The 14,037-nt window shown below is 35.9% G+C and overlaps 2 protein-coding genes across 2 annotated transcripts in view; one reads left to right on the forward strand and one right to left on the reverse strand.

Moving 5' to 3' along the window:
- The first annotated feature begins 1,876 nt into the window (after positions 1 to 1,876).
- LOC137624235 (uncharacterized) lies at positions 1,877 to 8,087 on the forward strand. Its single transcript, XM_068354744.1, has 4 exons — positions 1,877 to 2,028; positions 5,058 to 5,160; positions 5,293 to 5,385; positions 7,790 to 8,087. The coding sequence occupies exons 1-4, from the start codon at positions 2,015 to 2,017 to the stop codon at positions 7,928 to 7,930; spliced, it is 351 nt and encodes a 116-aa protein (XP_068210845.1). The 5' UTR covers positions 1,877 to 2,014; the 3' UTR covers positions 7,931 to 8,087.
- Positions 8,088 to 8,224: 137 nt separating this feature from the next.
- LOC137624234 (sorbitol dehydrogenase-like) overlaps positions 8,225 to 14,037 on the reverse strand; it is a 14,578-nt gene continuing 8,765 nt past the window's right edge. The window contains exons 4-8 of the mRNA XM_068354743.1: positions 13,916 to 14,037; positions 13,023 to 13,207; positions 12,528 to 12,703; positions 9,590 to 9,711; positions 8,225 to 9,389 (exon numbers count right to left, since the gene is read on the reverse strand). The exon at positions 13,916 to 14,037 is cut by the window's right edge and continues 41 nt beyond it. Of these exons, the coding sequence (XP_068210844.1) occupies positions 9,236 to 9,389; positions 9,590 to 9,711; positions 12,528 to 12,703; positions 13,023 to 13,207; positions 13,916 to 14,037 (759 nt within the window). The 3' untranslated portion in view covers positions 8,225 to 9,235. The remainder of the gene's footprint in view (positions 9,390 to 9,589; positions 9,712 to 12,527; positions 12,704 to 13,022; positions 13,208 to 13,915) is intronic.

A 14,037-nucleotide genomic window follows, 5' to 3' on the forward strand; every position in this document is an offset into this window, starting at 1 on the left:
GTGTGTGTATGTGTGTGTGCGTTTGCGTGTGTGTGTATGTGTGTGTGCGTTTGCATGTATGTGTATGTGTGTGTGCGTTTGCTTGTGTGTGTATGTGTGTATGCGTTTGCGTGTGTGTGTCTGTGTTGATGTGGATATTAGCACGACATCTGAAATGACGTGGCAAAATCACCCATAATTCTCCTCCCTACCGACAATCTACTGATTACTAGGTGCACTCTTCACTGCTCAGGTCAATATAAACATCGTAAATATTTTTTCTCTCTATGGAATCGAACAAGGAAGCTCTTGCTTATGAAGAGAGTTTCTTCCCTATATATCTTCCTACGTTTCTTGGGATATGCTAAATGAGACGGGCTAGGGTCTCCTACTCCTACTCCCTTTCACACGCCCACCACCCCCCAGTTTCTTCCTTGCCTCGATCAGCGGCAATAAACACCATCTCAAATGAAAAGCTACAACAATAAATCCACTGAACGTGTTTCTGTGAAGCCATAAAAGTTGTCGTCAAGTTTAATGTATTTGTTTTCAAGTGATGGCTATTGTCGAGTAAGGCACATTCACAGCGATATCAGGGCGTCTTCCCTCATTCCTTTCTCCTGTTCCTCCTTCCCCTACAACTCCTCTATCCCTCTCCTTCTTTTATGGTGTTGGATTATTATTTGGAGTTTCGAATTCCTCAGTCATAGAACCTTTTAGCGGTCTTTACATAATGTTCTCTCTCTCTCTCTCTCTCTCTCTCTCTCTCTCTCTCTCTCTCTCTCTTGATTCAATGCAATTATCTGCCGTAGGCCTGGTAATTTGATATCAACACGTGTCTTGATAATTAATTTTAAATGTATGCCATTTACATACACAAACACACACACACACACACGCATATATATATATATATATATATATATATATATATATATATATATACATACATATATATATATATATATATATATATATATATATATCACATACACTATATACGAGTGGTAAAGGGAGATGGTTTGGGCATGCTTTTCGCACTCCCCAAGAGAGACTAGTTCACCAAACATTCAGCTGAGCTCCACAAGGCGCTAGAAGAGTTGGAAGACCCAGACCTACATGGCTGAGGACTATGAACTGAGGACTATGAAGTAGGAGATGATGAATGGTGAAGTATAGAGACGACTGGCGAAATATAACCGAGGCCCTTTGCGTCAATAGGCGTGAGAGGAGATGATGATGATGATATATATATATATATATGTGTAAAAACTTGAAAATAAGTTTCATACACATTTCTGTGTTTGGAAATATTCATATTCTAAAATCTGCGTAGGGATGAATGCATGTTTAGAAAATCTGAGTGCACGCATTAGAAAATTTTAAATTTTAAGCCGACACCAGAACACGCTCTTTAGATCACGTAGATATTTTATGCTGCCTTGGCATTCTTAAGTATCTTATTGAAAATATAGTTTATTTTCAATTTTGTTGCATATTTTTGCATTAAAAGGATTATAATTTGCCTCTTGATAAACGGTGGTACGAATACTTCCCATAAAGTAAAGTATCACATTATTTAGCTTTCGAAGAGACCATCTCTCTCTCTCTCTCTCTCTCTCTCTCTCTCTCTCTCTCTCTCTCTCTCTCTCACTTTAGTGTTACAAATACCATAACAATTTCTTTCTTAACTGTTACTGTAGCAATTATATCCTATTTAAATGAAAACAAAATGTTATGGCCACAATATCTTTTTCATTATCGTCGGTAATTTCTCAACCAGAATTCAAGTGATAAAATTAATACTAAATTAAGATTAAAATAATATATTTACGAACGTACAAACACACACACGAATGAACCCAATAATCGGCAGAGAACTTCACCGCAACGCCGACTGAGTCTCCTTGGCTCTGCGGGTATCACCCCACTCTCCCTTCCTTGATTTTCAGTTCTTGTGTTGCTGTGATGCGAAAAGGTAGTGACGTTGCTCTCCAATTAATTTTTAGAAAATAAGATCTTCTAATATTTCAGAATGAGTACGAAAGCGTGAGTATTTACGCTTTATTATATCAATATTCCATTAAGTGTGACTGGTTAATTAGATAAATGTGGTGTTTAAATTGTCGGTGAACCTGTTTTGGATTTATGATCGTTGGAAAGTAGGAAGCCTTGAATGATGTACCCTTTTAGTCAACTTTAAGCTATGCTTTTCATTTGATTGTTGTTATAGTGCCACGTACCGAAGTCGTTTGGATTTTGAAAAATATTTGGTGTACTGTATTCGTATTAATTGTCTGATGATATCGTTGTTTTAAGACTTCATAGTAAAGGTTAATGATTTTGGCCAGTGTGAGCTACTTTGCTTTTGACGTATACTCCCTGGGTTGGTGAAATCAACCACCTTTAAAAGTTTATGGATGCAGGCTTCAGGTTACTAAAGAAGTAGGATTAATCCTAACTCTGCCTCAGACAGCCTACTTGGTTGACTGCAGATTTGTCTTACCATCTCCTGTTTAGCAGACTGTAAACATAATCGTTGAAAGAATATTGTTTGCACGCTATCATAGAACCAGAAAAGGGTGTTCCTAGAATTCACAACATTCCGTAATTAACAATAACATGGTTCCTTAGTTCATTGAATAGGGTACTTTTTTGTCCACACAATGCTTCATTAACCCAGAACACCCTACTTATATCTAACAGCATTGAAGCCCCAGTTATTAACTTAGATATTTTGTTCGAGCGGTAGAACCTAAACAAGGATAGTTATAAGATACGATACTTTATTTCCTATCAACATAAAATAACTAATGTAAATATTAAACGCTACATCGTCCGCATAAACGAAGATACATAAATTCATATCCTTGTGACGTTCTTCTTGCTGAATGACTGTCTGCTGCAAAACTTAGTTACCTCTTAAAACAATTTTAAATAACTGTTTTCCCTTGGCATCAAGACCTGGCCAACATTTGCAATTCCAGACTTATTTCATAGTCTGGAAAAAACTCTCGCCAAGGAAACTCACAGTAATGAGACATAGTTTAAGGGTCCTCGTCTAACTGGAGTTTAGATGCACCTGACTTCAAGTAGGGACGCACCCAAGCTGCATGGGTTGGTAGGATATTTTCCTAGTGGTTAGGTTATGGTAGATCAGTAAAGGCCGTATCCCACAGAACTATGGATGAAATGTGAATGAGCCGAGGATGCCAATTTTGCTGGTTTCCAGCCATCCGCAAGCATTCGCAGCAAAAATGCACATTTCGCAATACTGTGCGAATATTAGCGGTATACATGACATGTATTGAGAATGTGTGGCTGATGTGTTACGAACAAAAACAGGAGGCATTGCAGAAGCAGTCAGGGGATTAAAAAACTTATTTGTTGTCTGCATTTTCAGTGAATATTATCTTGGGTATTTCTAAAATGGTCTTGATTAGACTCTATGTCCGAACAAATAAGGGTTGGCATGACGATATCAGATTGAGGATAATAGTTTAGTGATGGACATTGGGATAGAAGTGTTTGCAGAATGCAATAAAGACTTCTGAGGGAAGTTGGTCTGCAGGGTAGTGGAAGCTGATCTAGTATACTAAATTTTAAGGCTTTAAAATCTTACACCACATACAGAATTAGCCTGTTAATTTTCTTCAGAAAAAAATATACTACTGTTGTGCAGTGCAAAGCCTTATACTAATAATAATTAAAATTTATATATGTGTACTGAAAACCTATAGCCCCTGGTTTAAAGTCCAGTTGATAGTAAATATTGAAGCTAGTGATAACAAATGCTAAGTTTGGTAATAGTCTTAAGACAAACTTTAGCATAAGCTTTCAAGTATATGCACATTAAGTAAAGGTTTGGGAAAAATTCTAAATAGATTTCAAACCGAAGGTTATTGGATCTATTTAGGTCATCCTCTTTTGAATTATTCAAAATTTGGATGTTTGATAAATACGCATACTAGGTATCATTTTGAATGATAATTAGAAGCATTGTCATGAAGGTTTTTAAGGGTAGATGCAGAGTGCTCAAGTCCAGTAATGTCTAGTGTTGATGCTGGCTGTTTAGTCATAGAAATTTAGATCATTTACCAGTACCACTGAAAGTGCAGTATATCTAAAAGTGCAATCATCTTGTATGTGTCAACTCAAGATTGTTCACTATGAGGATATTATTTTTCTTTAACCCAGTGTTTTTTGTATCATTATTGATTATCATTATTTAAAGGTTGGTACACTCAGTTCTATCATAGGAAAATGTCGAAGCAACGAAAACCAGGAAATTTATAGTTGATAATTTCTAAGAATTTGTGGAAATGGTAGAATATGGTTCTGGTGTAGGCAGATTTAGACTTGAAGCGTTTTTTAAGAATTGTCTGTATAACTTTTAGGGTTGGTAGTCTGTGGCATTCTTTAGCTAGGATGGGTCTGCCAGTTCTAATTTTTTTTTTCGTTAATTTTGTACATTTTAAAACATTCCAAAGTTTTGCATTCTAGCGAGTTGTCAGATTCTTTTTAAGCAAGCTGTTTGGGATTCCATGTGTTAAATATTACTTTAGTTTTCACGGTCATTCTCTGTCTCTTAACAATACAGAAGCTGCTTTCTTTAAAAACTTGATTTTTTAGGAATATGCAGATTTATCTGAAGGGATATTTGATTTAAGCTAATGGAGGAAAACAAATTTGTTGACCCCGCCTGGTCCCCTCTCTCCCTACTACCAATACCATAGTCAAAAACTTGTAATTACTGGTTCTTTTAATACCATATAATTGGTGGTCTTTCCCTTTTCCACTTACTAGAAAGGTAGCATTATAAGAGCTGTCATTTTATTTTTATGCATTAGATTTTATTTTATACACATATAGACTTTTCGTCACAATACCACACAGTAGATTGTAAAAATCAATTTTTAGGTACGTATAGTTCATCTAGGAGACTTTGGTGTAATCTTATGTTCTTTTGTTGTTAATAAATTTTCAGGTATATTTCAATTATAACCTCGGCAATACGAATTTATAAATCTATGAACTGGGCATTTTTTCAAATATAACCTAATGAACTCTATTTCCAGGTACATTATCTACATCTTGGCTATCCAGTTATTGTTAGTATTTTGTGAGTCTGACGAAGAAACAACTGAAAGAGTACTTTGGTCACCTGGACGCTTTGTTCAGGTAATGAAGTTTAAAACTTGTTCATTTTTGGCTATTATCCCGTATAATATCATTTATCTTAGTAACTAAACAAATGAAGGAATGTTGTTAGTTTTGCTTCTAAGTATTTAGTATTCTAAAAATACTTTACAGGTGACTGTGGCCATGCTAGAAAGTGCTTTGCTAATGTTCGTGCTCTTGTTCCCGAGCGTGATGGACCCAATTGTGAAATTCGTCAGCTATGCTGTAAGTTGTAAGTTTTGATTAATGTTTGCTTAGTAAAATTTTTTTGCTTTTGATAACTTTGTATTTGGTGTCCTACAGTTAAGATTTTAGAACAGAGGAGGATATAATTTGAGTCATTTTGACTTAGAAAGACACGATCAATTACAAAGTGTACTGAATATGAATGATTAACAGCACCAAGTGCAAGGTTAGGTCTTTCAACTAAAAGAGGAGGGGGAAAATAGCTGATGCAATGCGGTGTGTATTTTCACCAAGGAACTTTTGGAAGGATGTTCAAGCACACTTACGATCCTAGATTTATTATAGAGTATTTGCTTAATGGTTGGACATGTCTCAAAATTACTAACCCGATGGTATCTATGTGGTTGATAGTCCTGAATCATCAAAATTTGCTATTCCTGAATTATCAAAATAAAATTTTTGGTTTATTTGCATGTTTTCCTAGGCCAAAGGTAGAGCAGTTTTCCAAGTAGCTTTCCTTCTTCAAGTGTTTTTGAGTAGAGAGTTATAACCAAGTCCCATTGAGTTAACAATGAGTGTAAAACTAGAGAAAATGTGAATGAAATTTAGTTTTTTTTCTTTTATAATCATGTAATGGTGTTTGAATGTAGAAAAAAAGTATTTGCAAGTAATGGGATTCAGTCGCATTATAATTTTACTATGCCACAGATAAAAACGCTTAAGGAATACACTATAGTGGTGATAAAATTAGCTATATAGCCCTTTTTCAGTAGACCTTGCTATTATTTTAAGAGCTGTAAACCTATGAAATCTTCAGTTGTAATTTCCCTTTAGATTTCAAATGCAATATTATTACCAGGATATTACAAATTACTTAATCATACTGAACTTTGCTCTTAATAAAAATGTGTAAAAGAAAGAAAAAAAAAATATTCTTAAGACCCAGATCTAAGACTCCAAAGGTATTACGTAGTCTAGACTTCATGTTCAGCTTGCATGCTTGCTTCACCAAATGTATTCATAAATCACATTCATGAATGTAGGTTCACATTCCGTAATTTTCATTCCAAACGTTGCATTATTATTATTATTATTATTATTATTATTATTATTATTATTATTACAAGCTAAACAGGATGCTATAAGCGCAAGGGTTACAACAAGGATAAATAGCCCAGTGAGGAGAGGAAATAAGAATATAAATGAATTACAACAAAAATGATTAGCAATTAAAATACATTTTAACAGTAACATCCATTAAATCAATTTTTCCATATACAAACTACAAAATTAATAAAAACAAGAGGAGGAGAAAGATAGGATAGTGTGCCCGTGTATCCTCAAGCAAGAGAATTCTACCCCCAAGCCTGTGGAAAACCATGGTACAGAGGTTATGGTACTACCAAAGACGAGACCAATGGTTTGATTTTGGAGTGTCGTCGTTCTGGAAGAGCTGCTTACCATGGCTAGTCTTTTCTACCCTTAATAAGAGAAAGTACCCACTGAACAAGTACAGTGAAGTAGTGAACCCCCTTGAGCGAAGAATTGTTTGGTAATCTTGGTTTTGTCAGGTGTATGATGACAGTAGAGGATATAGATAGAATAGGCCAAACGATTCGGTGTATGTGTAGGCAAAGAAAAAATATCTGTAACCAGAGGAGGAGGATCCAATATGGTACTGTCTGGCCAGTCAAAGGGCCCCCCAAAAACACTATTGTAGTATGTAAACAGGTGGTTGGTACATCTGATGAAAAGTAGTATAGCACATGTTAAAAACTGCAACAATCCAGAAACTGATAGTTGAATACTAAAATCTATTTACTTAGGCTACATACAAATTGTTACCACTGATGGTACACCTGGAGGCTAAGAGAAGTTTCAGAATAAGATGATGGAGAACCTGTTCAGTAGTGTTTTTGAGAAAAAAATCTTTCCTAGAACCAGAATTCTGCATTTGAACACTATGCCACGTGTCTGTAATAACCATCTCATGGCATATAGTTTATAGTTTTCTTGACAACTGGTTGTATTTGAGTACTTCAGGACTTAACAATAGGCAGAAATAGGAACCTAGTGAAATTGCAAAATTGTGAGGTGCCTAATCCTAATAAAATTTTTCATTGGGTAATAGTGGATTTTGACGATGCATCTCTTGCATTTGAGACTAACACATTTGAATAATTTTCCTCAAGAAACTAAGTTTGCAAAAAATCTCAATTCTTAATTGTTTAAATATTTTGATCACCCCCATCGAAAGGAAACAAAGTACCATAGACACTATGTTGAATAGTCTTCATTTCCCAGGATATTTTATAGTATTTTCTCTAGTGCATTTCAGCGTTGGCCTCTGTACCTTTCTGTCTTGTTACCTAATATCCGTAAATCATAGCTTACAATGGCTCCTTAGCCCAACAAACTTAGAATAAAAGTGTTCCTGTTGCAGATTGGTGCCTCAGGATCACGTCGTAGGAGAGCTGTACGAGATGCCATCACTGAACATGCATCTGATCTTCATGATCTCTTCCTGGATGCCCTAGATAAGTTTGAAGAATTGGATGCAGCTCTTTCCTTAGAGTTGTATTGATGATTTGAGACCACCGCCTTTTTAATCTAGTCAGAAATTTTCAGCAGTGCAGCTGTAAACACCTGAATTACCTTGTAACTAATAGCCCGGTTTGTCAGCGCTGATCCTGCAGTATAGCATATATATACCTGTACAGAAACAAATATTTAATTTTTTTCTTGGAAATTTCATTCTCCATATTTGTAAAATTAAGTGTGCGTTAAGTGTGACGCACCAAACCTAACTACTGAACCTGTAACTTGTAGGCATACAATTTAGGTAAAATCTGTTTGTTGGTAGTTTTTCATGAATATGGGCCTTTGGAAAAAGAAAGTTAAAAATAAGTAACCGTAAAGAATGAAGTCAATTAAGCTTGAAACTTATCCTAAACAAACTTTAGATGATACAATAGTTGGTCCTTTTGACTTTAGCGTAAAAACAGATGAAATGTAATAATATAAGGTTTCAAGAAAAAAAATGTTAGTGGTAGAATGTAAGACATTGCGACTAGTTTATTTCTAAGCAATATTCTTCTTTCTATTTGGGAGTCTAATGATTTACTTTTATGGTTAAGCATAGTATTGCAGTCATATCTTTAGTAGCAAATGAATCCCTCCAATGGTTTCCGTTTTACAATGTATTTATCAAGTCTCGGAACGACTGTTTCACGAACAGGAAGTTTAGGGGGAAGGCCATATTAAAGAGGATTTTGAAGCGTTTTAAGGTACTTTTTCATTTCTCATGTGTAAGTTAGGATGGGGGGGGGGGTTGATGTGAAATGTAGGTCTAAGATTTTGCATTGTTCTGGCGGTAGTAAAGAAACAAAACATTCTGAATCATGATTAAGAATGATTTTGTACAATAAATCCCAAACATGGGTAGGTATCATTCTTACCCCAGAAGATATATTCTTTTCTTGAAAGAACAGTGTGTGCAAATTACAGTGATATAAGAATGGTAAAGTTTTTCCCCAGCAAAGTAGTTGAAGTTGTTGTTGATGCCATGGCATTTTTGAAAAAGTTCTCCATTAAATCTGAGATTCTTTTTTTCAAGTTCCTCTCTTCCTTAAAAAATAAGCTCAAATCTGTTACCATGCTGGGCATAGTAGAGGGCGATGTAGCTTTCTGATGTAGTGTTTAATGACAAGAAGTTACCAACACTATTTTACTACCGGAGTCGCACAGGTTAAATGTTGATTAAAACCATATTTATTTATGATAATTTATGCACTTTCGTCTAAATTTGTGCACTAGCAGACGAGGCATGTAAAATCATAAGACAGCACACACGAGCTGCAGTAGTTGAAAAATTGAAGCCTCAGCAAGATTATTCACAGGAAATAATGCACTTGATAGCCCCGTCTGCCCCATCTCTGAAAGTTTCAAAGGCTTTGTTGTATTCATCGAATCTGAACCGGTGTGTGACCAAAGGCTTCACGTCGATTAAACCATTTGATATCATGTCGATAGCTGTGGGGTAGCTGGAAGGAAAATAAAATGATTATAGTGTTGCAAAATATCCAGAAATTTGCCAGTAATATAAGTTTACGTTCATATTAATAAATATAGAATATTTAGGTATCGATATTAGAACAAAAGCTGGCGACTAGTTCACTAGACTGGCTTCATGAAGTAAACTGTCGGGTGATAACATCTCGCATTTAAATGGAGAGGCACTTACCAATTGGTGTAACGGTATACACCTCTGATGTCTACTTCTCGAACGGCTGCGTTAACGATCGGCAGAGTTACCTTGCTTCCTCCGATCCCAACTAGTATTATAACACCGCCTGACCTTGTTGCCTGAGGACGTCCAGGATGTTTTTGATAGGAAAAATATTATGAATTTTCATTAGATACTTTAAGCTAAAGTTTGGTATATATTTTTATCAAGTAGTTCACATGTTCTATTTGGTTATGCTATCACGGGACATTTGGTTGATATCAAAATACCCGATCTTCAAGTTAAGGTTTCAGTTCTTGCCTGGATTACTACGTATAAGCAATACGCAACTGTCTACTGAAAACTAGGAGGGAGGACGCTAGCCTCTTATACTGTTTTGAAATCTTGAGCTCTACTGTATTCGTTTAGACTTAAAAGACCTTTATCTTGCTCAATGGAGGCTGGAAGAAGGGAGTGCATGAATTCGCTCCATAGGGTTTTCATGAATGGCTTTGAAGTTGCATATCAAGGTTATTTTTTAGTAAGATGGGGATCTCTTTAATGGTGCCAACTAGTACCGTTTGGTTGACAACTTTTTTTTTTCTTTCTGGAGAGGCATTTGAGAAATTCTTGCGTGTAGATATGAAATAGGTTAAAACAATATGTGATGGTAAGTCTTAAAGCCCTACCAATCTCCAAGCTTGTAACTCCCTTGCTAAGACTACTCACGAAATATGAATGACGCTATAATATTCATCCGCAAATGCTACGTGCTATTATTGTTGAAGCGGAGATCTTCTGGATACAGAAAAAAAAATCAAGCTTCGACGTGAAGGAACAAAAAACATTTCAGCTTGGTATTAAAATTGGGTTGTGTTTAGAGGTTGAATGAATGGTTTACGTATAGAAAAGGTTATTTGCATCAGGAGAAAAAATTACCAACATTTTGGGAGTAATGCAGGTAGTAAAGTAAACTTTGTGGAAAGGATACTAGAAAAGGTGTTGTCAAGGATGGTGAACTGCGAATACTTGAAATAGCATTAAATAATTCGCTAACCACCTGCTGTTTAGGCAGTCATTTTACTCTACAATCTTCAAAGGATTTTCTGATTGTTGAAATATTGACTGGGCTAAGGAAAGTACATGAAAATTGCATAAAGAAGTTGTGCCAAACACACAATCACACATCCACGCATCCACACACACCACACACACACACACACATTATATATATTAAAAATGCATGTATGAATACATAACATGTATATTATCACTATTACGATTGATTAGCAGCCAAGCTACAATCATGGTTGCTAAAAGCCCTAGGGCTCCAACAGGTAAAGCAGCCCAGTGAGGAAAGGAAATAGCAAAATATGCTATAAGCAAGTAATGAATGAAAATATGAAATATCTTAAGATCAGTAATATTAAAATAAATATCTTATTCAAACTATAAAGCGAAACTAAAGCCACCTACACTCGAGGGGGCAAATACAATGCGGGGCACTCTGATTTGCCCGTAATAATCTCCCTTTGAAACGGTGTTACCAGATCAAACAGTCCAAGGTCGGCAGTAGGCATAGGCAAGCGAAGGTATGACTTGGGCCAGATGATTGGGAGAGATCTCAGTGCAGTCAGGGCAGAGCTGTGCCAGGCAACATGATCCCTAGTCAGGCGTCCATCCAGTGCATCAACAACTGCCATTAGATGGTTTGCCCGTTGTTTCCTTGTTTATGACGTCATCTAAACTCGTGATACCCATACTACAAAATTGGTAATAGTGTCTGGCGGCCTTGCATTTGTCCCTTCCATGTGAGGGAAAAATACATGGCGGCCAGACACTTACCAATTTTGTGGCATGGTTTGCAATCACGAACATAGATGACGTCAGAGACGAGGAAACCATGGGCAAACCATGTAGTGCCAGTGTCTGTTGCTGAGGCAATGGATGGACGAATGACTATTGTTTGACAGAACTCTGACTGCCCTCTGCCAGACGTCTGGCCCAAGTCATACTTTACTGCTTGTGCCTACTGCCTGTCTTGGACCGTTTGATCTAGTAACACTGTTTTAAAACTAGAGAATTACGAACAAATCAGAGTGGCCGCCGTGCATATGCCCCTCTTGTGGAAGGGGCTTTGTCAATTTGGTCAACAAAATAGAGAATATAAAAACTTTGAACATCTGAAGTTTCACTGATCCCACTGCCAGATTATGAATACTATTCCACCATCTGGTCACAGCTGGAATAAAAACTGAGTACTGTTTAGTGTTGAGCCTTATGATGGAGGAGACAACACTATTAGACTTAACTACATAACTGTTACTACATACAGAAGGGTACAGTATAGGAAGATCTGAATATAAAGGATGGTTAGAATTATGAAAAATTTTATGAAACTTTTATAAAGAACCAACTAAGCGACAGTGGCAGAGATTAATATCCAGACCAGTAATGAGGAATTTAATTGACCGAAAATTTCTATCTAAGAAATTAAGATGATAGTCTTTAGCTGAATATCAGACATGAGAACAAAACTCAAAACAAGATAGAATGATCGTGGAAATCTTACGACATTCTCAGTAAGCCTTATTCTTGTGCAATTGAAGAAGAAACAGACCGAACATGCTTCTCAAATATATTTTTACAATGGTGAATTCCCACAGAATTTTAAATTTATTACACTATAGTTAAAGACTTGTCAATGCTAAGATTGGATGTTGAGGAGCCAATGTCCTCGACCTACTGACAATCACAATGTAAATTTTGTTAGTTTAACTTACCTTGGGTTTAACTTCTTGCCCTATGATTTTCACCATGAACAAATTTTGCTATATTTCTATTTAGGGATTCAGTAACCATTAGTCTTGTATATGTATTCATACATACACAATATATAATTTATATCTGCGTGTTTTTTCATATTCTAGATACTATTTGACATGAGTATACTCACATAAATAGCTGTTGATATGCTGCTTTCCACACCAGTGCACTCTAGTGTGCTCTCAGGCATACATCCCATTATTTCCTCGACTTTCTTGGCGAGTATTTGAGGATCCTCCTCCTTTACTATCATGATATGTTTTGCTCCCATAGATTTGGCAATCTCCAAGCGGCTCTCTCTTATGTCTGTCGATGAAGTATATCACTTTAATCAGATTAAAAATTATGTTTTAAAGAAATCACCTTACCCCCTTATCGTTATTGATTTTTCTACTTTTTAGTGGGTATTATATGATTACGGCAAATACAACGTTATAGATTAATATATCTGATTCTGAAAAGACTGAAGAATGGGAGCATCAGACATATTAAAGGTAAACTTTATGAAAAAAAAAGAAGTAGTTTTGCTTTCGAAACAGTCTGTATCTCGAGTTATAACATTACGAAAAAGTCGCTGCTTCATGATTATTCAAGACCCAACCATTATTTTGCAGATTCCACCTACCGGTCACGAGAATGTTTGTAGCTCCCATGGCCTTGGCTGAGAGAAGGTTAACTAGACCGATGGGTCCCGCCCCGCAGATAAGGACAGAAGATCCTAAGGTGACGTTAGCCCTTCTGCAAGCATGGATTCCAACTGCTAGGGGTTCTATGATGGCACCTTCCTCTTGGCTTACGTCGTCAGGGAGCCTGAAATTGTTAGTAAGTAGATGATGATGATCTTAAAACAAGGGAAGACTTCACACTCCTATCAGTTCTTTGGAGGTTATGTCATTACTGGCATCGTGTATAAAAAGCATGATTGACAATATAATGGCTAATCTTAATCCTCCTGTCATCAGATGAAATTTTATTTACTTTTTCATTTTAATACATTGGTTGCTGATAAGTAAATTACTCTCTTGAAGGGGGTTTAATCTCTTGTAACTAAATATGATAGCAGTAAGAGTAGAACTGTTCTCAAAGAAGTAGTGGGTGGAATAAATGTTGTAGGAACTGTTTTTGTTTAGGTTATTGTATTAAAAGATATCCCTTGCATATTTTTATTTAGTAATTAATGCTATTGCATTTGGAAACTTTAGGATTTAATGCTGGACTTTTATTGTTTTGTATCTTTTGAAAGTTCTATTCACTTGAAAAAGTGTACTTTCAATGACCATTAATTTTTTTTAGTAACGACAACTTTCCTAATCTTATGACACTTCTCAATTTTCTATTTTCAATTAAAATTTTTTAATTCTTATTATCTTCCGAATGATATTATTTTACACTCTTGATTCACTATAAATTTAACCGATCTTCCCATATTTTCAAACACGTTAAAGAAGATCATAATCTAGTTTGAGAATAACTGAATTCTCTGTATTTCTTTTACGTATGTTTAACTATGATACTTGCTTGAAACACAGATCAGCCTGGTGTTTGAAGTACTTAGCGAGACAGGCGGGTCCAGTGGACGGTTTCCCGTGGAAACAGGCAGCTTGGCATATGTTGTATTTTCCACTCGTGCAAAGATCACA

The sequence above is a fragment of the Palaemon carinicauda genome, chromosome 31, assembly GCF_036898095.1.
Source record: "Palaemon carinicauda isolate YSFRI2023 chromosome 31, ASM3689809v2, whole genome shotgun sequence".
Classification (NCBI taxonomy): domain Eukaryota; kingdom Metazoa; phylum Arthropoda; class Malacostraca; order Decapoda; family Palaemonidae; genus Palaemon; species Palaemon carinicauda.